At 42.1% G+C, this 26322-nt stretch overlaps 1 protein-coding gene across 1 annotated transcript in view; it reads left to right on the top strand.

Moving 5' to 3' along the window:
* The window catches only part of SLF1 (SMC5-SMC6 complex localization factor 1), a 43886-nt gene that overhangs the window by 3180 nt on the left and 14384 nt on the right, over positions 1-26322 (top strand). Inside the window, exons 4-12 of the mRNA XM_015427720.1 lie at positions 1366-1606; positions 9814-9970; positions 13115-13249; positions 14500-14553; positions 16360-16515; positions 17852-18018; positions 18625-18762; positions 19590-19752; positions 20558-20705. Coding sequence (XP_015283206.1) covers positions 1366-1606; positions 9814-9970; positions 13115-13249; positions 14500-14553; positions 16360-16515; positions 17852-18018; positions 18625-18762; positions 19590-19752; positions 20558-20705 — 1359 coding nt within the window. The remainder of the gene's footprint in view (positions 1-1365; positions 1607-9813; positions 9971-13114; positions 13250-14499; positions 14554-16359; positions 16516-17851; positions 18019-18624; positions 18763-19589; positions 19753-20557; positions 20706-26322) is intronic.

The following is a 26322-nucleotide window of genomic DNA, read 5'->3' as shown; positions in this document are numbered from 1 at the left end:
TCAGCATTAAGAAAATGTTTCTTGTGTCCTGATAAATGTACAGAGGCTTCCATCAGACATTCAACAGTTGAAAGACACTTGTGAAAAGTTATGTTTATTGGGGGGTAAAATTAAATTGTAATCTCTACTGAATATTTGTCCGATAACAATAATTTTTACACTTTTCTTTCACTGTGATTCTATGAAATAAAACAATTGATAGCAGTCTTTTGTGTTTTTGGATTTTTTTCCTTGAGAAATGAGAATAAGGGTAATAGCGCTTAAACAAAGAGGTTGTGAGTTGAGTACCTTTTTTCTTCCTTTCCATCAGATGATTGTTGGCATCCAAAGCTAGCACCTATAGAAGTACCATCTGGTAAAATGTTGCCTTGCAATGGCACAATCTGCTCTGCTGTGCTGTGAAATTGATTAGGATCACAGACTTTCAGATGCTTCAGTATGAAACATGCTGTAGTTCTCATTTGTATAAAGCAGCACGGTACCACTATTATAATTTTGAACCCTAAAAGAATTGGAAAATGAGGTTTGAAGGAGGGAAAAATAAGATGACTATCAAAATCATCTGGAAGCCCCCCCAAATGAGTAGTGTGCAGCCTTTGTTGGGGCAGGGAGACTGATGCTATAGAACTTACTTATCAGCTAAGCTTATAGAGAACCCAAGAATTGAGAGATTCTTTGTGTTATAATTAAACTTTGCATACTTTGTTAGCTGACAGATCTGGGATTTTTATGGCTCATGTTTTGAAAGAGAAGGGAGGGTATCTGCTACACATTGCATACATGAGTGTTACCTGCTACACTTTTGTCTGAGGGCAGGTGCTGACACAACCTATTGCAGATATATTTCTCCATGCTATGGCAGAATAAAAAATATATCTGGCTTTTGTAGGAATGATCCCTGAACATGAACAGACAGGGATATCATCTTCTTGCTGTTGGTATTTGCATTCTGGTGTGTATTTTTTCTGGGGAAGAAAACCCATTCAAGGGGAATGAGCACAATGCCCACTGTGTGTCTCTTACTAAGAAAATTGCTGGTACTTAACAAAGATTTGTGCTAGTATACAAACATTTAAAATAAGACTAATTAAAATATTGTATTAAATGCATATACATCTTTTTTTAAGCTGAAGGAGTCTGTTACAAGAAAATAACACAACTACTTTTTAAAGATGTGCAGTCACAACATCTTAATATTCTAGAAAAGCTTAAGTTGTAGTAGTAAGGAAATAAACTAACATTTGTACTCTTTTAATTTTATTTTTGCATTAACAGAGAATGTTATTTTTGATATTTGATCTTCATTTGATTGTCATTTGTCTACACCAAAATTCTTTTGTGGCTGACAGTTCATTTGCTTTCCAGGAAAGTGGGTACTAACCAAGGACTACATAATTAATAGTGCTGAAAGTGGCAGATGGCTTGATGAAACAACTTACGAATGGGGATATAAAATCGAAAAAGACTCCCATTATTCACCTCAACTGCAATCTGCACCTAAAAGATGGCGCAAAGAGCTGACACGCTCTGGTGCTGCAGGGGCCTTCCACAGATGGAAAGTTGTCCTCATTGTGAAAGGTGATAAAGAAAGGGATTCCTTTACAAGGTAGGATGAGAGGTCGTGAATGATTGATCAGTTTTGATTTAGGTGAAAACATCTTTGCACTATGTCTTGGTTAGCTCAGTCAAGAGCAATTGACAGTGCTTTTGGGCTGCTTCAAACATGATGCTTTCTCTCCATGGAGACAGTCTTTCTGAAGGAAAAACTACATTCTTAGCAGTGAAATGCATATTTATTTATTTATTTTCTGCAGGTAGAGAAGACGTGTTCAGTGTGTTCTTGGCTTTGCAGCAAAATAACAGATGCATTTTGTAGCTGATGATACATATAGTTTTTTCCTTCAGAAAGATTATCTTCGTGGAAACATGATCCCATGTTCTTCTGTCTGCAGTTCTGTATCTGCAGTTTCTTGAATATATTTTTAATAACGGGAACAAAATATAACACTTTTTCAAAATGATATCACTTTGGGACAATGAAAAGATTTGTACTTGAACTAGGGTCTATGGCTTTGTGAGCTCACATGGGTACTTGCCTATCCAGCAGATACACTCTACGCTTCAAGCTAGTACATGGTGGCTCCAAAGCAGAGAGCAATCTCACACTGTTGCAGGAGCTCTGGGCAGCAAACACTAAAGCCTGTGATGGAAGCCATTTCTGGTGTGGAATTTCCCTGTTCCTAAAATGGCAGCCACCTGCATAGGTCCCATAAATTGAGGGATCTGTAAGCCCTATGTGTGCTAGGAAGGGGAGATGGAATTGGGGGCAGAAGCCTAGATAATTATTAGTAATGTTATACTGTATATGTTCATTTAAACAAATAGGATTTCTTATGCTGGCTCTGTTTTGCATTGTTGCTCTAAATTTTATTATACTTCAGTGCTTTAATTACAAAAGATTGCTGACCCTGATCTAATATGTTAGAAGCTCAGTTGGTGGCCGTGGGCAAGTTATAATCTCTACATCACAGAATGGTTGTGAGGGTAAAATAGAAGATCTCTGTATACCATCTTCAGAAAGCTTGAGATACACATGTTAAAGGAAACTTCTTGTGATAATAGTATTTGTGTGTCTTCTCAGTCTGCATCTTGTCTATTTCTTCGTGTTGTGACTAGAAATGTACAATGTATTTTACTTTTGTAATCTCAGGGACTCCAAGTTTTGACATAGCATTTTCATTACTAAATCTGCAAAACAATTCTAAACAGAATTATACCATTCTAAGCCCATTGAAGTCAATTGTTTTAGAAGGAAGTAATTAACAGCGTTCCGTGCGCCTTGGTGTTTAGTCATGCCAGCCACATGACCACAGAAACGTCTTCAGACAGTGCTGGCTCTTCGGCTTTGAAACGGAGATGAGCACCGCAACCCTAGAGTCGGATTCGACTGGCTTTCAAGCAAGGGAACCTTTACCTTAATTCTTCTCAGGACTGCATTCGTAGTCGTTATTTTACTATTTTGTCTTTTAGTAATCTCTGACTTTGAGAGATACTTTTTTCCCTCTGTCTTCTTAGCTTTAGGACCCTAAGAATGGTAGTGGAGTGCTCAGGATGGAACAATGGCTATATATATTATGCTAGAATACATCTGTTTTGCCTTACTAGATAGTGCATCCTGTTCAGAGTCCTTTCTTGGTTCATCTAGGTACATTTCAGATGCATCTAGTTTAGCAAAGTAACTGCTTGAATCCAAAAGCAGGGGTAGTTCGCTACCTTTTATTAGAACCAGTTACTGACTACTTTGTGACATTTTAGTTGGTTCTAGTAAAAGGTATTGTGCTACCACTGCTTTTCAGGGTTTTTTTTCTAATAGGGCAGTGCAATTACTTGCAATTTTTGTTTTGAAGAATATAGTTTGTGGCCTATAAATAGTGATTCTTGATTTTCAAATTGAAAAAAATCTTTGAAAGTCTCAAGTGTTTAATAAGAGACCTGCTAGAAAACTCCAGTCAGGTTGGCTACCCCTTGTCCATAACCTGGTTTTCTCACAAGAGTGTTTTGTGATTCTGCATGTGTGTGTAAAGTGCCACCAAGTTGCAGCCAAATTACAGCTATCTCAGGAATAGGCTTTCAAGACAAGTGAGATGCAAAGGTATTTTGCCTTAGCCTTCTTCTGCAGGGTCTTCCTTGAAGGTCTCCCCTTCAAGTACCAACCCTTCTTAGCTTCCAAGATCTGACAAGATCTGATACTGTGCCTCCTTCCCTTCCTGTGATTCTGCTTGGGGAAGAGAAGGTAGCAACCCGTCCCTTCTGCCCAGTTAGCCACAGCTGCAGAAGGGGAGGTAGCGGTGTGTGCTGTTGTGTCTTGGATCACATGGGTAGATAATGTGACCTGGCCTTTATACCTTTGGAACCAACTGAGGTAAAGATGCAGGTGAGACTGACTAGGTTTGATTTTTGTAAAAGTTTTTTAAATAATTTGACACAGTGCATGTTACTTTTGTTTAGTTTGTTTTGCTTTGTATCTCCTTATGGGAAAAAAAGACTTGTTAGAAGAAAAAAATGAAAAAATTGATTGCACTTTCCACCTCCAGGGGCAGGAGGAACCCACCCTCAGTCTTTTTCATGTCTCCCCCTGAGAGATAAGTGGATTTAGAGAGCTCCTGAGATTTTCCTTTAAGAAGCTCCTTTGGTTGCACTTTGTTTTTCTCTTTCCACATGTGTGCCTTTCTGTGTGCCTCTCCCTTTGTTTAAAAAACAAACAAACTTCGTTGTTCTAGCCTTGTCTTCCCCCCAGCTGTTTGCCTTTTGTCCACTACTTCAGTCACAATGATGTCTGCAGCTGAGATCTGCAACTATGGGACCTCGTCCAAGGGAGAGCTGGGGGAGGTGATCCCCAAAGAGTCGGATTCGACTGTGCGACTGAACAACAACAACAAGAAAGCCCACTTGCCCAGCCATCCTGCTGCAGCAGAACTCCTGGAGAGAGCCATAGGCTTGGAATTGCCTGGCTTGAATCATGAAGAAGCAGGCTTGATTTTGATGCCAAAACTGCGTCCTCTACTGATCAGCTGGGACAGTTGGTAGCGGCCCATAAAGCCTGCTCAGTGCAGCCTTCTGTTGCCATCAAAACAGTGAGTCAAAAGGAGACAATAGCTCCTCACCAGGGGGAAGCCAGGAGATGGGAGAGCAATTTGGTGTCTGACCAGGCTTCCAGGACTGGCTAGAACAATTTGTCTTCAATTCGTTAGAGGATGAAAAAGGGCTTTTTTACCCTCCCAGAAAAGATGATGTTACCCTCCTTACCCCTCCCTGTTACCCTCCTTACCCCTCCCTCTCCAGTCAAACACCTTCAAAAATATTAGCTACTTCAAGGCCTCTAGACACAGAGAAACACCAGAGCTTCTCTCGTCCATCAAAGGATGCCTATAAAAACACCTTCCACATAAGGAGCAATTATTCAAATTTCTCAGGCTACAGATCTGAAGGTAGGGATTCCCCCTTAGGCTCTGAGGATTCTGATGCAGATCTGGATAAAGATGAAGGCCAGTTGTCTGAAGATGAAATCCCTCAACAGAGCAAGCCAGCTCACTGCCTTTTTTCTCACAAGGAGCTTCCCGCTCTCTTACAGAAAGCATTAAAAATCCTACAGGCATTCTGCCCCCAAGGTAGAAATCCCCAAGGAAGAACAGGATGATGATGATGACGATAATAAAGGGTCACATGAGGTTTTCTCTAGGGTTAGAGAGCTGGGTTCAACTTTTCTCTTCCTTTTTAAAAACTGAGATAAGAGGAATGGTCAGATCCTACCAATAACTGTTTACATTCTGGACAGGCTAAAAAAATGTACTCTTTTCCTCCCTTAGCATCAGGGGTGGCTCTTCCAAAAAAAGGGAGAGGGAACTCTTAAAGATCCCAATGATCAGAATGCGGCGGCCAGGCTGGTTGCTGATGTCTCGAAGTGGGACCACATCCAGCCTGTGCTGAAAGTGCTGCACTGGCTGCCTATAGCATTCCGGATTTGCTTCAAAGTGCTGGTGCTTACCTTTAAAGCCTTACATGGCCAGGGTCCGGCATACCTGAGGGACCGCCTTTCCCCACATAGGCCCCAAAGAGCACTTCGGTCGGGGTCCCAACATCGTCTTGTGACCCCAGACCCCAAAGAGGCCAGGCTTGCTGCCACAAGGGCCAGGTCCTTTTCGGTGGCAGCTCCTATCTGGTGGAACAAGCTCCCGGAGGAGATCAGGGCCCTGCGGGACCTGTTATAGTTCCGCAGGGCCTGTAAGACGGAGCTCTTCCGCCAGGCTTTCGAATAGGAGCCGCCGCCGCCGCCACTACCATCACCAACAGGCCTGCAAAACAGCACCGCTGGATGAGGCTGATTGGCCATTGAACATCGGGGCCATAGCATCCTCCCTTTTTGACTCAAGGGTATGTGCAATAGGGAGTGTGTGCTAGTCACGCGGGATCCTTGGGCGTTGCCCACTGTCTTTAACTGTTTTAAAATGTTTTAATCGCATTTTTATTGCACTATGTGCCTTGATTGTGAACTATGGTGTTGTATTGCACCTATATATTGTAAGCCGCCCTGAGCCCGCGTGCGGGGAGGGCAGGGTATAAATGAAATTAAATAAATAAATAAATGATCGAAAAAGTGACTCTGCTCTCTGCAGAGCCCATGAGGCCATTGCCTTCTCCATTAAAGCTTCTGCTGCCACTTCACTGATGGCAGGAGCCTCATATATGTGGCTTCGTAAATTGTCCCAAGAATACCCAGATTTAAATCAGCACCTGTCAAGGTACATACACAATTTGGAGAGGGCAGCAGCCTTCATGTCTGATGCTAACCTGGACACGATCAAGTTCTCAGCAAGGGCCGTGGCTTCCACAGTGGTAGCCAGAAGACATCTGTGGCTCAGGTCCTGGAATGTGGACTCCCTTTCTAAGTCTTCTGTGGCATTTTTGCCTTTCCTGGGTGGCAAGATAGTTGGGGATAGCCATCTTAACTGAGTCCAAGGACAAAAAGGTCATGCCCTTCGCCTTTAAAAGGGAGGACAAACAGCAGAAAAAATACGGCTCACAGTCATTCCTACAGAACGCTTCCACAATTTAGATCAGATTCCAAACTGCAGTTGTGGACCAAATCCAAGCCTAACTTCAGAGCTACAAGTCAATACTACAGTTCTGCCCAAGCACCAGCCTCCAGTAAGGGAAGAAAACAGCAGCAACAATAAAAGTGATGGCATGCTGGTGGGGGGGGGGGAGCTTCAAAAATGCCATCAATCCTGGAATTTATCAGCCACCGACAAATGGGTAAAAGAAACCATAACCCATGGCTATTCAATAGAATTAGTCACCCCACCTCACAACGGATTCCTGAGCTCACCAGTCCCTCACTGCCCCATCAAAAGACCGTGCACACAGGATGTCATCAGACATCTGCTGGAGATCGCCACCATTGAAACTGCCATCATCACAAAGATTCTTAGGCATTCTATTTTTTTCCCCATAGTTCCCCAAAAAAAGGCGGACTAGAGGGCTATCCTCGACCTCAAATTCCTGAACAGCTTTGTGAGGTACAGGAAGCTCAAAATGGAGACCTTGAAGACCATTGTGGAAGCCCTGCAGCCGGAGGACTTCATGGCCTCCATCAGTTTGACCGAGGCATATCTTCATGTGCCCATAACTCCCTGGGACAGTCAGTATCTGATATTTACCTTCAGTCTAATATCCATCCCTGCCTTGACGACCTCCTTATAAGGTCACCTTCACAGAAGCAGGCACTCAGGGATATTCAGGAAACTATCCAGTGCCTCTCCAGTCACGGCTTCCTACTCAGACTCCAGAAGAGCCAACTAACACCTGTCCCAAGTCATCACTCACTTGGGGTCAATGATAAATTTAATCCTGAAAAAAATATTTCTTCAACCAGACAGAGCAGAGAAGATTGTTCAGACCATGAAACGGGTTTGCTCTGGGAAATCAATGGAGAATGATACTAGCACATTTGCTAGGCTACATTATTGCAGCTATTGAGACAGTCCCTTGGGCCCGACACACTCTCGAGTACTGGAGTGAACGCTCTTGCCGTATCAAAGGCTCATAATCCTCCGAAAACACATCAGAGTCAGCATCAGTCAGCATCTCAGGAAGTTCCTCCTTCAGTGGACAACCAAGAAACGCTTGTAGGCAAACCCTCTCAAGTGACCACAGATGTACAGATCACAACAGAGACCAGCCTGGTGGGTTGAGGAGCCCATTGCACACTGGGCCATGTGCAGGGGACCTGGTTCTTCACTTCCAAGACCATCTGTCTCAATTGAACATATGTATACAGACAGAAAGCACCATGGCCAAGGCGCACATGAACTGCAAGGGAGGGACCAAAGCCAGGAAGCTACAGCAGGAGTCAACTATCCTCATGTCCTGGGCAGAACAATATCTGGCCTCTCTCAGAGCAGAACACATCAGCGGCATAGCAGATGTTCAAGCAGATTGTTCAAGCACTAGGCTGGACCAAGGGGAGTGGTCTCTCAACCAGGAAACATTCCAGTCCCTGGTTCTACATTTCAGCCTACTGTGTGTAGATCTTTTTGCCTCTTTGACCAATGCCAAGACACCCAGATTCTTCTCGAGACACTAGTGTCAACAAGCAGAACAAGTGGATGCTCTGATGTCCCCTTGGCCATCGGACCTTCTTTATGCCTCCCCCACACACACACACCTTTGATTCTGAACAAAACGAAACAAGAGACGGTTTTGAACAAAGTGAAACAGGAGAAGGCAGATTTGATTTGCCTGGCCCCATTCTGGTCCAGGAGACCTTGGCTTTCCAGCCTGCTGAAATCATCAGTTTGACCTCCATTGGGAACTTCCACTGTCACCCAGTATGCTAAACCAGGGTCCCATCTGTCGTCCAGACCCAGCTGGACTTTGTCTGACAGGAGGGAGATTAAGCAGTAAGCGCTGATCACACAGGAATTCTCTGATCAGGTCATTGAGACCATAATGGTGGCCCGGAGAAGCTCCACTTCTAGACTTTACAACAGTTCTTGGAAGACTTTTGTCAGATGGTACAAGAGGAAACACCTGCAACCAGACACCCTGGATCTTCTGCAGGAAGGATGGAGTCTCTTAGGGTTTAAGAACAGACACTCTCCATTGCTAGGTAGCTGCTCTGAGTAACGTACTTTCAACAGTTAGCAGTCCCTGAGGGGATCACAGCTCATTAAACAAGAAGTGCTTCTATGTCAGCAGTGTTTGACACAAATGCATCCATTGCCGACATCTGCAAGGCTGCTATGTGGGCCCCGGTGTCTGTGTCCATCAGGCATTACAAGACAGACTCTATCACCGCGGCTGCTGCAGCATTTGGGCGGAGAGTCCTACAGCAAGTGGTCTAGTCCTACTGTTATCTCTATGCCTGGCAGTCACTTTTCCCTCCCTTGATCAGATGAGCTTTGTAACATCCCAAGTGTATCAGAGTGTTCTCCTCCCCTCAAGAGAGAATGGAACATTGGACTTACCGTGATGGTTCCTTCTTCTCAAGGGTGAGGAGGACACTCTGGACCCACCATATTTGTAAGGTCTCTCTTCAGCCTATTACATTTCCTAAAGGGTGACTGACTGCCAGTCTCCATGTTCATTATCCTTTCACTGTTCTAACAGTTTATGTTTATCTGTATGGTTTGTTTTACAGGGTTCTGTAAGCCTTGTTGTCTGTTAATTTGTTTGGCATGCATTGAGGACTGTTAACAGCTGCAGAAGTCTTCAGACTGAGGGTAGGAGAACCAGTTTGGTGTAGTGGTTAAATGCGCAGACTCTGATCTGGGAGAATCGGGTTTGATTCGCCACTCCTCTACATGCAGCTGTTGGTGTGACCTTGGGTCAGTCATAAGTTCTTTCAGAGCTGTTCTCAAGGACACCTCTCTCAGCCACCTACCTCACAGGGTGTCTGTTGTGGGGAGGGGAAGGGAAAGGAGTTTGTAAGCTGCTCTGAGACTCCGAGTGAAGGGCGGGGTATAAATCCAATCTCTTCTTCTTCATTTAGAACAATACTAGCAACTGGGGCATGTTGGGGGGAGAAAACATTAACACTGTTAAGATTTATAATTATGGATGTGTTTAAGGTTTTTTTGGTTTTTAAACAGTAAAAAAAACCCTGTATTCTTACCTAAGTTACCTGTTTGTTTTTTCCTGGAACTCTGGAGAGGAAGGCTAAAGAATGGAGTCGATCTCATCCTTTTCACATGGTATCTAGTTTTATAAACTTTATTTTAAATCAATATTTTTGTGTCTCTTTTTTCTCCTCAGGGTTCTAGAGGCAGGAAAAGCCACAATCTATACTCCACTAAGTGCACCAAAGGCTATTACCCATGTATTAACTAATAATATGGCATTAAAACAAGAGACAGAGCTCTCTGAAGCTCCATGCTATCCAGTTTCCTACCTAGGGACTTATCTCTTAGAAGTAAGTATAGCTAAAATATTAAGGTTCTTACCTAACATGGTTTGAAGCATCAGTCTTTCCAGTCTTCACTAGAAGATCCAGAGGGACGGGGAAATGCATTTCTATTGGTTCTCCTTGACTCCTCATTGATCATGGTGTCATTCTGGAGATGCTTGCTGAGTTGGAAATAGGGGGCACTGTGCTTCTGTGGCTCCACTCTTAGTATCATAGAATCATCGTTGGAAGGGACATCTAGGGACATCTAGCCCAACCCCCTGCACAATGCAGGAAATTCACTAATACCTCCCTACCACCATGCCCAGAAGATGGCAAAAAAAAAAAACCCTCCAGGATCCCTGGCCAAACTGGTTTGGAGAAAAATTGCTTCCTGACCCCAAAGTGGCCATCAGCATTTCCCTGGGCGTGTAAGAAAGGGCCACAAGAATTAAGCATTGATGCAACCCTTCCTGCCCTCCCTCTTATAATCTGCCTAAGTTCACAGAATCAACATTTCTGTCAGATGGCCATCTAGCTTCTGTTTAAAAACCTTCAAAGATGGGGAGTCCACCACCTCTCAAGGAATTCTGTTCCACTGAGGAACTGCTGTAACTGTCAGGAATGTTTAGCCAAAAACTCTTCTGATTTAATTTCAACCCATTGGTTCTGGTCCAGCCTTCTGGGGCAACATAAAACAACTCTGCACCATCCTCTATATGACAAACCTTCAAGTACTTGAAGATGGTTATCATATCACCTCTCAGCCATCTCCTCTCCAGGCTAAACATACCCAGTTCCTTCAACCTTTCCTCATAGGATTTGGTCTCCTGACCCCTCACCATCTTCATTGTCCTCCTCTGGACACGTTCCAGCTTGTCTATATCCTTCTTAAATTGTGTTGCCCAAAACGGAACACAGTACTCTAGGTGAGGTCTAACCAGAGCAGACTGGCCAATGCCAGAAGGTAGTGGTAGAGGACTGCTGCTCAGCTCTATGATATTTATGCTGCAGGGTCCTGTGGGGTCCTCCAGGCTTAACTACGAGGAGAAGTTATCAGGGCTTTTGGAGTAAAGTGCCACCCACATGCAGATGTCACCCAGTTCTGTTTCTCCTTAACTGAGTCAAGTGGGTCTGTGGGTTCCTAGAAAAGGTAATGGGATGTATGAGGACCATTAAACTGAAGTTTAGTCTAGACAAGACTGTAGAAAAGCTGCTTGAGACGTCTGCCTGCACTGGAGGGGATTGCATTCCTCCTCATTTATTTACTTCAGGTTCATTTATTTACTTCATTTATATCCCACCTTTTTCCCCCAACAGAGACCCAGTGCAGCTTACATCATTCTCCTCTCCTCCGTCTTATCTTCACAACAATCAGCAACCACTACACCACACTGGATGCTGGCCACAGTTGGAGGTTCAGGGCTCCTGCATGCCTCTTAGCTAATAAAAAGGTGCTTCAGTTAAGAGGCAAGCTATGGCTGTTGCTCCAAAAGTATGAGCTGGCCACAGTGATCCATGCTCTTATCACATCCAGGTCAGATTACTGTAATGCAGTCTATGTGGGGCTTCCTTTGTAAACTTTCCAGAAACTTCAGCTGGTTCAAGATGCAGCAGCCAAGCTGGATACAGGAAATGTGTTAGCCCTGTGCTGAAAGGTCTGCACTCACTGCTTATTTCTTTCCAGATGCTGTTTAATATGTGGGTTCATACCTTTAAGGCCTTAGGCTTGGACCCAGGGCACTTGAAGGACTGTACTAATAAACCTGCCACTTAAGATAATCTTTGCAATACCTGCTCTGTGGCTCTGCCTGCAGGGGTAAGGTGGGTAGCGACCAGTGCTTTTTCACTGGTGGCACCTCTCCTGTGGAATGCTTTTCCCCCTTGGTCACCTTGCCACCTACACTATTGTCTTTTAGATGCCAGGCCAAACCTTTTCTTTTAACTGAGATGTTTTAACTATGGTGTTAAGAACATAAGAGACGCCAATGTTGGATCAGGCCAAAGGCCCATCCAGTCCAACACTCTGTGTCACACAGTGGCCAGAAATACCAGTGCCATCAGGAGGTCCACCAGTGGGGCCAGGACATTAGAAGCCCTCCCCACTGTTGACCCCCCCCCAAGCACCCCCCCTTGCCCCAGAGTCACTATCTATACCTTGTGGCTAATAGCCACTGATGGACCTCTGCTCCATATGCTTATCTAATTCCCTTTTGAAGCCGTCCATGCTTGTAGCCGCGACCACTTCCTGTGGCAGTGAATTCCATGTGTTAATCACTCTTTGGGTGAAGAAGTACTTCCTTTTATCCGTTCTAACCCGACCGCTCTGCAGTTTCATGGAGTGCCCACGAGTTCTTGTATTGTGAGAAAGGGAGAAAAGTACCTCTTTCTCTACCTGCTCTTTCCCATGCATAATCTTATAAATCTCGATCATGTCACCCCTCAGTCGTCTTTTCTCCAAGCTAAAGAGCCCTAAGCGCTTTAACCTTTCCTCATAGGGAAAGTGTTCCAATCCTTTTATCATTCGAGTTGCCCTTTTCTGTTGATCTGGTGTTGATGATCTTAATTGTTTTTTAAATCTGCTTCTAGCCTGAGGACTGTTACAAGGATCTTTTAGGATGCTAGATGATTTATGATTGGGTTTTTAATGGTTTTAATTTTTATGATTTTATATTTTATTTTGTGAGCTGCCTTGAGCAGGTCTCTGAAGAGGCAGCATATAATTTTTTAATTAATTTGTGGCTGACTTAAATTGAATCCAGCTACAGCAAGGGAGAATGTCTATAGGTTTAATGTTTGAACTCTATCTGGTCTTTAAAACCTCTAAAATAGTCATTAGGGCTATTTGGGGGGTCTGTCCTATGATGCATGTTGAAATATTTGTCTGTATTCACAGTTTGGGGCTTCCACTTCCAGTGTGCATGATTACATATTGTTAGCTTCACCTAGGCCCTTGCATGATAACCTATAGCTTGGGCTATATCGTTTAAATTTATATCTTAAATATATCTGCACTGATTGTCAGTTGCTGTAATAATAGAACTGTAATACCTAAACCCAAACTCTTTAATCCTGGGAACTTTTATTTCAGTTTTAATTCCAGTGACTTTGTGTTTAAAGCACTGGGTCAGTTTTGTGGAGTTTTAACTGTGTATCGTATACTTTACCCAGAGTGAAATAAAAAGTTATACAGAAAAATGCCCAGAGAACTCTCTGAAAGCTGAAGAAGAAGCAAGAGAGATGATGATTGGCGTACACATTGGCAAAATGAGACATGCACTTATAAAGCATATATATTTGCAAAAGGTAAAGGGGAGAAGATCTACAAAATCCCATGTTTGTCTGTAGAAATGAGGGAAAGGTCTTTCCAGAGAGTTGCAAGATAAACCTGTCTTAAAGAGTTCTAAATCTTAACTACTTTATACTTATTTAATCTATTTATTTAAAATATTTTTATGCCGCCTTTACATCTAATTAGGGTCCTCGAGGTGGCAAACATAAAAGCAAACATACACACATATACATACATATATATATATCTCAGACTCAAGAATGTCTTATGCTTGCTGTCACAAAGAGAATGGTCACAAAAACAATTGATATGTACTGTGAATGAACCCAAGTGCAAGCTTTCAGAACAGGATAGTACTTGAGAGGGTCAGCCAATGACAACAGAGATAATTTGGCTTCTCTTTCAGAGGGCCCTTACTTCTGGTAGTCTGCACCTCTTCAGAAAGGTTATATGCAACAGAGTCCCATTACCAATACTCTTAAATTCTTTTGAGGTGAATTCCGTAAGTCTACTTGGCACCATTCCAGTTTGTCTGAGTTTTACTTCTTACATTCCTGTGAACTTGGTGGGCCAGAAGCATCTGCTGTGTATGGGAGGAAAAGCATATGGCAAATCTAGTTAATGATATATTTTACTTCATGTGTTCTGTATAGCTTGCTCTAGCTCACTCTGCTTTTCTGTTGATACTGTGTATAGAGAGGACATAGCCTGAATAGAGGTTCTTTGACTGAAATCCAACTAGCCACAAAATCTATAAAGGGTTATTGATGCTAAAGCCAACATAACTGGTACGTTGCATGGTTGAAACAAAAACGTATACAGCTGACCCCATGTACATACTGAGGCACTTACCGTGTTGCCTGTATACTTTGATTTTCCTGGGAGGGGGGAATAAATATTCCAGTGAGCAAAATGTATTATCTGCCTACAGGAAGCTGCAGAAAACAAATAGCATGACCAGCTCTTGCTTGCAGAAAAAATTAAGTTTACTGATAAAATGCTGTAAGAAATTAATTTTGTAGACCTCGATTTATTAGCTTGTGGTTGTCAAAAGCCATTTTTTTCACCACGTCCTTAATAAGCCTGAAAGTCCTTGGCCATGAACCTATGGCCTTAATCCTCAATACACGTCAGTAGGCTGACTTCCTGGTAAACAGGATGAAGCTGTTTCTTTGGTAGTACTGCCATGCATCATTATGATCATCAGAATGTCAATAACCAGATGTGCTTGTATTAAATCACTTATTTTACTTTTCCTTTACAGGCTATGCTAAGCAAATATACTCAAGTAGACCAAATGAATAAGTGTAGAGAACAGGTAAGAGTTGGGTGCCTGGTTGTGTGAAAGGGATGCTCAATTTATTATTGGTGTCAGACTTCTGTATATGTTGAGGACAGATATTATGTCACTACAACAAAGAGGAAAAGTTGTTCTGGATGTCACTGACATAAGCCCTTTCAAATCTGTTCATTGGCCACAATTCCATGAGGTCAGTTTATGTGCATGAAATGCACTTCCAAACATGTTTCGCCTTCCAACTGTAGTCTCTTGTTCTACATGAGATGTTGCGCCAGAGTCCCCTGACCTTCAAGAATGGTCTTGCAGGGGATGCATGGGACTGCAGTGGAAGCAGCACCTAAAAAGCGCTTGTTTATTTTCAGAATGCCTTTGAATCTCACACATTGACTCTCTTGAGTATTCATTCTGATTTGAGGGAGGTGTTTAGCTGGGGCTGCTTTCTTTCGTTGCTCAGCTCTTGGACATAGCAGTCCTGGCTGCCATATGAGAAATTGTTCTTTATATCACTACAAATACATTGGCAGTCTTGCCTGTCATGTAAAATATGAGTCTACTCATGTAACTCCATACTAGATAATGACTGTGATCCATGGAGGTTGCTATGCTCACAGAGGAGAACCTATATCCACATAATTTGCCATGCATAATGTTCTGCATAGCAATCCTTTGGGTCATTTCAGGTGTGCAGCATCAAAGGGAACAGGCTTAACTATATGCAAAGTTTATCTGTCAGTTTTTGAAATTTTGAAAGGGGTTGCATGACATTTCATATGATTTTTATGGTAATTCACCTCTTACTACTAATCTCAGCTGTGGTAGTAGTGAGGCAGTTTTAAAATTAGGAACGTATTTAGTGACAGTGTTGGATAGCTGTGAACTGGTGTTGGTAATGATGTATGATTTATCGTAGTTATAAGCATCTTTGTTTTAGGGGCAACCCAAACAGTCTTGCATGGGGCTATTGAGAGTCCATTTAAGAAAATTTAAAATAAAAATTACGCGTTCTGCTGGACTTAACTGCACTTTTTAAAGGTGTCTTATTCAGTCAAGAACACCATTCTTGTTATATTCCTTACTGTGGCTGTTTAGGGCAAGAGCTTTATTAATTTATGTATTGAAACATTTATATCCCACCTCCACAAAGATCCCAAGATAGCATAGATAATATTACCAAAAGTCAATAATAAAACAATAGACAAAACTTCAGAACCACTGCCAATGAAGATCATCACACAGAAGCAAAAAAAACCCTCCTTCAACTGTCCAGTTTTCTAACAAAAAAGCCTTCTTAAATAAAACCACTGTGTGTGCATGTCAAGACTCTGAACTGGGTTGTGGGAGGGAGCTGTTATAATGCCCAGGGTAGTGCCAAAAAAACCCAGGTGAGATTACTGTATATCAGTGGTAAAGGAGCACAGGTGCTTCCAAGCAGACAAAACTAGGAGGCAGATGTTTTGCACTTACCATTGTAACTTCACTGAAAGCAGATTACACTCAAAATTCCCCTTCTGCTCTTGCATTCGTGCGAGAGAGAGCGGCAGTTTTTGTCAGTTCCAAATGCAGCCCCCTGTCTTGCATCTCCCGCTGTTCTTGAAGGTCCCTCCCTAGCAGCTGTTGTCAAGGAATGTAAGGAGTTGCAGTAGGTTGTAGGAATCTAGCAAATCCTGGTCTGCAAGCGGAGACCCAAGCAGCATGTTCTGACCATATTGATAGGCTCACAATTTCAACACATGTGTTTTGATCACAAGTAGACATTTCTGTTGCATTTTATTTTTGTATGTTAGTCTTCTAGTAATGATGCTATGGAAATCTTTCATTTCCTAGGAGAAAAATATTTGTTCTTCTGGAGGAAATGACAATGTACTTGAAGAATTAGTAGACAACCACTTATTTCCAATAGCAATCACAGAATTTCTGTGTGGGAAAGATCGCATTCCTCCTGTTAAATTTCTTCACTCTCTTCTAGAACATATATTGCAGGTGAGAATCAAAGCTTATGGGAACTGGGGGCAGTGCATTGGATAAGGGCGTGAACTGTGAGGGCATCAGTCTGTCTCACGTTGGTCACTAACTTGTTTGGTGGCCTTAGCCAAATCACTGGCTCTCAGCCTCATTTTTAGTATGGAAGTAACACTGACAAACTTGGCAAGGCTTTTGGGAAGGATTTCTGGGATAATAAACCTGGAATGCCTTTAATGCGCAAATAGCAATATGTAATACATATAGAGATTGATAAATGGGGCTGCTTGTGTTCTTACATTTTAACCATATTTTCTGTTTTCTTTCCCTTGTTCCCACTGTTTTTTCAGTCTCACTTTTTGTCTGCCTAGTTCAAAGATACACATATATTAAGGAACAGCTTTATTTGATGGTTTATAAAACTGTGTGCGCACTGATGTTGCTATAAGAATGATAATGTGTCCGTGTTAGGAAAGCTGGGCTGGTCAGGGATGAATGCAACGATGGCTAAAATATGTTCAGTAGCATGGGAACAAAGGTGATACTTTCAGTTGGTGGAATGCTCCCCCCCCCTTCCCTGAGTAATCACACCACAGCCATTATCACTAAAGACCAAAGGGCCAAGAGAGGAGTTTGTCTCCTTAACCTTATGCTCTGGTACAGGTAAGACCTAAGGGAGGGAAACGGGTTTAAATTACAATTTAAGGTTTATTGTTGAAGCCCTTCTCAGACCTGAAAGCTCCTATCCAAAATACAGATTGTGATCTGTCATGAAGAATAAGTGTTGTGGGCATGCTTAGACTGAGAACTGATCCCTGCCTACAGAACAGGCTAGACAGAATCACCTCTCGTCTCTCCAAATCATTTTCCTTGTTTGGAGCATCTGTGTCAGCTTTAACAACATTTTCTGTTCTATGGGGCATTTGAGGGAAAACGGGCCTTTATATGGTGTGAAGCTGGGTGTAATGGGAAAAAAGTGGAATGAAAGGGACAGACGGTGGATCTGGCAATAGATTTGGAGCCCTCCATCCTATCACGATGAGTCTGCCCAGCTTTTGCCCAGCATGTATAATTATAAATTATTCTTGCTGCATTTAGGAAGCTCTAGCTATTTTCCAAGTATGATGGAAAGGAAAAGAGGTGGGGATCATCTTACATTCAGGGTTGTCTTCCTTTTGAGTAAATACAGTTTTGGTTTTTGGACGTAATGGAGGGGTTGTTTGTATGTGTGGGAAAGCCGAAAAGGAAAACAGCTCAAATGGTATATGCTTCTAACCCATTTAGAAGAGCAGTAGGTGCAATAGATTTCAGTTTGGAGTAGTGTGTCAAGCTTCTGTTGGTTTGTGTTCATCTATAGGGAAATGCAGACCCTACCCTTTCAGTTCAGTTTCTTCACTTCATGTACACTCTGCTTCAACGTGATCCTCCTTGGAAATCACCTTCCATGTTAAAATACTATCTGGAAGTTCTTCAGTGTCCTTATTGCATGAGGGGAACATGGCATCTGGTGGAGATGCTTGTGAGGTAAGAAGAAAAAATAGGGTTTATACCTCGCCCTTCACTACCCAAAGGCGTCTCAGAGTGGCTTACAATCTCCTTTCCCTTCCCCTCCTCACAACAGACATCCTGTGAGGTAGGTGGGGCTGAGAGAGCTCTCTCGAGAACGGCCCTCGAGAAAACAGCTCTGAAAGAACTTATGACTGGCCCAAGGTCACACTAGCAGCTTCATGTGGAGGAGTGGGGAATCAAGCCTGGTTCTCCCAGATTAGAGTCCACGCTCTTAACCACTACACCAAGCACCAAAGGCCACTTTGGTTCAATTAAGAAGCAGCCTGGCCTTGTGGTTCTGTATGTAGCAGGTCTCTGTCTTATTGGCAACTTCATGTAATAAGTATTGGTTCTGTTTGACTGGAGGATTCCAGCTCTGTTTTCCAGAGCACATATGCAACGACTCAACTGTTAAGCTAGAATGGCAGAAGTAAGTGCAAGCCAGGAATGGAAGCAAAAAAAAAAAAGCAGATGTTTGTCCTGAGAACTCACAAAGCAGCAAATTTGTATTAATGACCACGGGGGGGGGGGGGGATATCCTGATCTATCCAATGATAATTTAAACCTGTTTCCCTCCCTTAGGTCTTGCCTGTACCACAGTGATATATGTCATTCAGTACTTGATTCAGGAGCCATAAATGAAAACAGAACGTTTCACAAAAAATTGCTAATGTTTATCCTGAACCTGTTCCAAGCTGAAGTGCTGGCATTAACAAGGAGGTGTGTTTTAGTTAAATAAGGTTTTTTTCCCCTTTTGCATTTGCCTTTCTAACATATTTTAATATTCTACCACCAAATGGTGCCCATTTATGTAAAGGAATATTATTTTAGAAGTAGGCCATTCTTACCTAGTGGTTTACTTGTGAATGTGAAAAGTGCATATACAGTTCATTTCCCACCCTGTTTTTTTTCATGCTAGAGCTTATACTGTAGTTTCTTTTTTCAGAAAAAAATCTAGCTTCAGCTTAATGGGAAGATACCTAAATTGTTTTAAATGTCTACTTTAACACATTAGAGTAGGTGTAATAAGTGTGTGAGTGTTTTGACTTTGCAGGGCTTGGCTTTTTTCAGTCTATAGCAGAAATTAAGGGGAAGCATTTTATGCATGTGATGTTGCTTTTTGTCGTAATGCTTCATACAGAAACTACACTGGAGTAGGGAGAGAGCTGAGGCACATGATCTCATTCACTGTGTGGACATATTTAATATTTTTAAGTGAAAAAATATTGAGCTTTTAAAGTAACATTACAAAGCGATATTTATAACTGGTTAATTCCATGTGTGTAAGCTTTTTTTTTAGTGGAGACACCTCATTTTCCCATGTCATATAGCAAAATGATTTTCAAATTCATGGAATTGAAATATGCTTCACTTTGCCTGAATTGCTTTCATGGCCTTAAGGAATCCATCATCAAAAAGACAATAGGGCTTCTCAGTGTTTTGCAACCTGTTAAATTTTACAAACTTTGACAAAAGCCATGGTGTGTGTTTATGTATGTTGTTTCCTATTTGATTATAATAAAATAGGAATTATTTTTCTTTTATAGTTTGTATGAAGAGGTTGATTCACCACACTCAGAAGTAATGCCACCAACAGTTCTTCTGGAAACCTTCTGGTTGGGAAATGAATCAGTGCTTTTCACCAAACAGATACATAGTCTAGTGGACTGGATCATAAATTCCTATAAAATAACGTACAAGACAAATGATGTGAGTGACTTCTATACAGAGTAAAGATAGCAAAAGAACGTGTTTATATTTTGCTTTCTTTTTTCAGAAGAACGCTGTTAAAATTCTGCAGCTATGTATCTTGTAACAAAAAGTTTGCTTTTGATCCACAGTAGAGTATGAGCTGATGTAAACTTTTGCATATGTTGGGAGAGTAATGTGAGTTTAACAGTTAATATACATAACTGGCCATTGTGCACATTCACCATTGCTTATGGAGAATGTGCACACAAAAATATCCATGAAGCGGTAGTTGTAGACATTGCCCAGTCAATATGCATACTCTTTAACAGTCTTTGGGGAATGTGCATATCTTGACTGCTCTCTACTTTGTACAGCCAATATATATAGTCTCCAAGACACATCAAAGAATGTACATATTTCAGCATAATCTGATCATAATTTTGCATAATCTGATCATAATGCAGTAATTATGGTCTCCAAGAAACCACAGGGAATGTGTAGAAATGTGCAACATAATGATGGAATTTTGTGCATTGTTCTTTTACTATTCTTTGTTTGCAAGTGCATGTATACAGCAACACAGAGGAATTACGCACACTGGGAAGTGAATTGTTCTTTAAAAAGAGATTTCTGCAGCCCACACCCTATGTGTCCTGCTCACAAAAGTGGACAGAGACCTTTCCTGAGTATGTTTCTCTGATGTGACATTACATTGCTTCAGCTCATTTCTTTATTTTTTTGCTTCATCAGAGCTGTGAGGACTGTAGTGTATTAAAAAGAGATTTAATTTTGTAGATCTGTTCAAAGCTCTCTTCTCTTCTAGATCTTCAAGCATGAGGTAGCTGAACTATTGAATGGAATTTTGGGAGCTGTGGTGGAATATTGGATTATTTCTGGGTTCGTAATGGACAGAAATGTGCTACATTCAGTAGCCAATGACCTTGCAACTCATATTATCATTTCATGTGATGGTAAATTCTGCTACGTTTTTTCATACATGTACACAGTTCATCATAATAAGGTTTATGTATGTACCCCAGCTGGAAGCCTGCAGTGAAATATTTGGCTGCTGTTCAGATTCACAAGTGAAACAGAGCCTTCCTCACCTCTAGTCCTCTTAGTCTCTTACACGTCTCCTCTCTGCTGATCCTTTCTTTCACAGTTTTCTTTCCAGTTCAGAAATCTCTCTGACATTTTTTTCTCCAGTTTCTTCTGGGCAATTCTAACCTTCCTAGAGACTTCCTTCTTGAGGGTAGTGGTATAATACCTTAGGCCACAGGTAATTTGTATAAGACCCTGATGCTGGGAAAGATTGAAGGTTAAAGAAGAAGGGGACGGCAAAGGATGAGATGGTTAGACAGTGTTATCGAGGCAACGAGCATGAAATTAAGCAAACTCAGGAGCACGACGGAAGACAGGAGGGCCTGGCGTGATGTGGTCCATGGGGTCATAAAGAGTCGGACTCGACTGTGCGACTGAACAACAACAATTTGTATAAAATTATAATGCTGGGAGGGAGTATTTAAATTGCACTCTGGTAATACTCAGAGGTTTGGTTAACGGCTTTCTGATCTAGGCAAATGCTGCAGAACACTTTTCTCTAGTCACCTTTCAGCCCACCTAGCAAGGACAATAACAGAAAATAGTGGAAAAGTCATGTAAATAATGATTTTACTGTATCCAAGAATCTGGAATTTTCTACCAGGAGGAAGGGGACAATTCTGGTCATGCCTAAAGGAGGAGACCTTTGTGTGGGAGGAAGGTGGGGAACTTGAAGATAGCATCATTCAAGATTCTTGGGGAAGCTGTATTTTCCTGGCTCACATCTGGGGAGGAGAAAAACATGGCCTTGAGACTCACCTGGAGTAAGCAAGCACAAAAATATGTAAGGTGGAATTTGCTAATTCCATTTATTTAGAAAATGTCTATGCTGCCTCTGTGGAGGTGACGTGAAAAGTGAAACAAAGTATGAATCATTTAATTAAGTTATTAACAAGTAAATCTTGTTCTTCTGTCTGTATCTTAATAACACCATAGGAGGAACCTAGGAAAACAAGATGGCATTTCTCTCTATAGTTGTTGGACAGTTCTTGTTCACCGTAGGTGTAGATGTTCCTTTCTATATGCTTTTGTTTGCTAGTAAAGATACTTTTCCTTTAAAAAAATAAAATAAAAGCAGTGTTTGAGTGTTAACCAAGGTACAAAGAGAAGGTGCCTGCCTGTGTTTGACCTGGTAAAACAGACTGGATTCCTTAGATGTATCCCTTCATCCAGGGAAAATGAGGATTAGGTGACTTTGGAAATGCCTGTGAATGGAAATTTTGTAGTTAACAGAATATTTATAAAGTATTAGATGCTTGTGATGTTGACGGTGGCAAAGAACTCTTATTTCTGTTTGGGAGTGGTAGAGTGAGTCTGGAAAGGTGAAGTCCCCATGAGTGGGCACAGGATCAACTAGCAGAGGTCCATTTCTCCTTGGTAGAATAGGGGTGCCTGAAGGGCCTTGTTTGCCATTTTTAGGCACCTTCCTCTTCCTTCTTCTATGCCCTTGATTCATACTCCTTGTTGACAAGTAAGTCAGGTCATCTGATGGTTGCCAGAAGCTTCAACACTGTCAACACAATTGCTTGGTGCATTTCAGTATAAGTTAACTCTTCTGCATTGCTTAGGCATAGGAAAGGCAAAAGGTTTTAAGCAAAATTTTTAAAGACCTTTAGAATTCTTTTAAAAATAAATTTAAACTAATAGGTTGGGGCTACTCTTGTTTTAGCCAAGGGCATGCTTTCAGCATGTATTTCAACAAGACGGCATATGCCCTAGCACAGTGTGTCCTATTTCTGTAGTGTACCTTAATTTACTTACCTAGCTTGGCAATTACGAAGGTCAAATTGACTTATTTCTCAAATGCATATACTGCTTCATAGCAATGCTGTCACAAGAGTAAGCCTCCCCTCCAACAGCCTGTTTGATTCTTAGGAGGGCTTATGGAAGGGGGGGGGGAAGGTTCGCTCATTCACGTTCCTTTGTCCTGCTCTGGGAGTAAAAATAGCCAGCACAAGGCTTGTGAGGACAAGTGGAATAAATGGGTGGCAGTGGGGAGACAGAGGCTAGGAGACTTTTAAACATCATTTGTATACTCATTGCCTTCCTAAATGTAAACTCAGCTAGAATACAGATTTATTACTTCTTCTTGTTGTTGTTCAGTCGCACAGTCGAGTCCGACTCTTCGCGACCCCATGGACAAGCTCCCGCCAGGCCCTGCTGTCTTCCGCTGTCCTCTGAAGTTGGCTCAATTTCATGTTCGTTGCGTCGATGACACTGTCCAACCGTCTCATCCTTTGCTGTCCCCGTCTTTCTTTAGATCCTTTTCACTTTCAGCCATTAGAGTGGTATCATCTGCATATCTGAGGTTGTTGATCTTTTCCCCAGCAATCTTAATTCCCGCTTGTGATTCATCCAGGCCAGCATTTCGCATGATGTACTCTGCATATATATTAAATAAGCAAGGTGACAGTATACATCCTTGTCGTACTCCTTTTCCTATGCTGAACCAATCAGTTGTTCCGTATCCGGTTCTAACTGTCGCTTCTTGGCCCTTATACAGGTTTCTCAAGAGACATGTGAGGTGGTCTGGTACTCCCATCTCTTTAAGGACCTGCCATAGTTTGTTGTGATCCACACAGTCAAAGGCTTTAGCATAGTCAATGAAGCAGAAGTAGATATTTTTCTGGTACTCTCTTGCTTTCTCCATAATCCAGCGAATGTTGGCAATATGATCTCTCGTTCCTCTACCTCTTCGAAACCCAGCTTGTACTTCTGGTAGTTCTCTATCCACGTACTGTTGAAGCCTAGCTTGTAGGATCTTGAGCATGACCTTGCTAGCGTGTGATATGAGTGCAATTGTGCGATAGTTTGAACATTCCTTGGCATTGCCCTTCTTTGGGATTGGAATGTATACTGATCTTTTCCAATCCTGTGGCCACTGTTGCGTTTTCCAAATTTGCTGGCAAATGGAGTGCAGAACTTTAACAGCATCCTCTTCTAAGACTTTGAATAGCTCAGCTGGGATACCATCACCTCCACTAGCTTTGTTGTTAGTAATGCTTTCTAAGGCCCATTTAACTTCACATTCCAGGATGTCTGGCTCGAGGTCAGTGATTATACCGTCGTGGTTGTCAAGGACATCGAGGTCTTTCTTGTATAGTTCTTCTGTGTATTCTTGCCATCTTTTCCTAATCTCTTCTGCTTCTGTTAGGTCCCTACCGTTTTTGTCCTTTATCATGGCCAGCTTTGCATGGAACGCTCCCTTGATTTCTCCAATTTTCTTGAAGAGATCTCTAGTCCTTCCCATTCTATTGTTTTCTTCTATTACTTTGCACTGTTCATTCAGGAAGGCCTCCTTATCTCTCCTTGCTGTTCTCTGGAAATCTGCGTTCAGTTGGGTAAATCTTTCCTTTTCGCCTTTGCCTTTCGCTTTCCTTCTTTCCTCTGCTATTTGTAAAGCCTCATCAGAAAGCCATTTTGCTTTCTTGCATTTCTTTTTCTTTGGTATGGTGGTGATTGCTGCCTCCTGTACGATGTCACGAACCTCTGTCCATAGTTCTTCAGGCACTCTATCTATCAAATCCAGACCCTTGAATCTATTCTTCACCTCTACTGTATATTCATCAGGGATGCGATCTAGGTCAAACCTGAATGGCCTCGTGGTTTTCCCAATTTTCTTCAGTTTAAGTCTGAATTTTGCAATGAGTAGCTCATGATCTGAACCACAGTCAGCTCCAGGTCTTGTTTTTACTGACTGGATAGAGCTTCTCCATCTTTGACTGCAAATTATATAGTCAATCTGATTTCGGTGTTGCCCATCTGGTGATGTCCATGTGTAGAGTCGTCTCTTAGGTTGTTGGAAAAGGGTGTTCGCTATGACCAGTGTGTTCTCTTGACAAAACTCTGTTAACCTTTGCCCTGCTTCATTTTGCTTTCCAAGGCCAAACTTGTCTGTTATTCCGGTTACCTTTTGACTTCCTACTTTAGCATTCCAGTCCCCTATGATGATGAGGACATCATTTTTTGGTGTTAGTTCTAGGAGGTGTTGTAGGTCTTCATAGAACCGGTCCACTTCAGCCTCTTCTGCATCAGTGGTTGGGGCATAGACTTGGATTACTGTGATGTTGAATGGTTTGCCTTGGAATCGGACCGAAATCATTCTGTCATTTTTGAGATTGTATCCCAGTACTGCCTTTTGCACTCTCTTGTTGACTATAAAGGCCACACCATTTTTTCTACGAGATTCCTGGCCACAGTAGTAGATATAATGGTCTTCTGAGTTAAATTCGCCCATTCCTGTCCACTTTAGTTCACTGATTCCTAGGATATCGATGTTCAGTCTTGCCATCTCATTTTTGACCACGTCAAGCTTACCTTGATTCATAGATCTTACATTCCAGGTTCCTATGCAATATTGTTCTTTGCAGCATCGGACTTTCCTTTCACCATCAGACACATCCACAACTGAGCGTCCTTTCGGCTTTGGCCCAGCCACTTCACTCTTTCTGGGGTTACTTGTACTTGCACAGTTTCATTAAATCATCTTCTGTTATTGTTTATACAACTGGGAAGATGGGATAGTTTGTGCAGAGCTCTATCTGCGCCGCCAACCATATTGAATCGGGGAGATTCTGTACCAGCAAATTGTATAGATTTATTTACAGGGAGGGAGCCACTCATGCTGCTGACAGAGAGGGCACCTACTGTTACAGTAGAGGAATGATCCAAAGATAACCTTGCATTGGTCATCCTTATTGCAAGAATTTGACAGTATCAAGTGCCGAACCTCTTTTTTTCTGTTTAGTAGTGATCTAGGTTCCCTTTAAGCTGTGCTGGCGCACCGATTTCCAGCGCAGCAATTGTTACCACAGCGCAGGGGCGAAAGGTTCTCTTCCCAATGGCCATGCAGCATGGATCAATTAGCTCAGGCAGCACAGAAACACAGCAGTATGCTTTTTGTTTCCTAATCTGGGCTGGCCCTGCCTCCCCTCAGCTGCGGTTTGCTTGCCCTATGAAAGGGGGCGCTGCTACCCTCCCCGTTAGTCCTCTGCCTCGTGCTCCTGGAGATACCCTGGACTGCTCTGTTGCCCAGCTTCTGCCCTTCCTGAGATGAGCTGCCTGGTTGTTTGTTTTGGGGTGGGGTGTGGAGCCAGGCTCAGCAGCATGCTAGAGGCGATCTGGTGGCTTCTGGTGCTTTGCAAAGTGACTCTCTGTGCCCTTAAGCCTGGGAGGTTAAGTAATACAAATATATTTCATATAAATATAAATAAGTTTACTATAAATATATGGCTTGTAATACAAATGATAATAGTTTATGTGTTGTTTGTATGTTTGTACACTTTAATAATTTTTTTTAATGTCAGCCCACTCACAGTTTTAATGCTAGGACCACTTTTGGCTCACAGGGTAAAATTTATGCTCACGAGACTGCACACCTTAGAGGGAACATTGGTAGTGATGCAAGATTTTGGTTCTGTTTTTAATGGAAATATGGAAATTAACAAATAATGTGGATAGCTCTAATGGCTAAAATGTAAAATCTGA

This window comes from Gekko japonicus, unplaced genomic scaffold, assembly GCF_001447785.1.
Source record: "Gekko japonicus isolate JY-2015 unplaced genomic scaffold, Gekko_japonicus_V1.1 scaffold363, whole genome shotgun sequence".
NCBI lineage: Eukaryota > Metazoa > Chordata > Lepidosauria > Squamata > Gekkonidae > Gekko > Gekko japonicus.
Note: the sequence above shows the minus strand (reverse complement) of the source record. Positions and strands in the feature narration are given on the sequence as shown.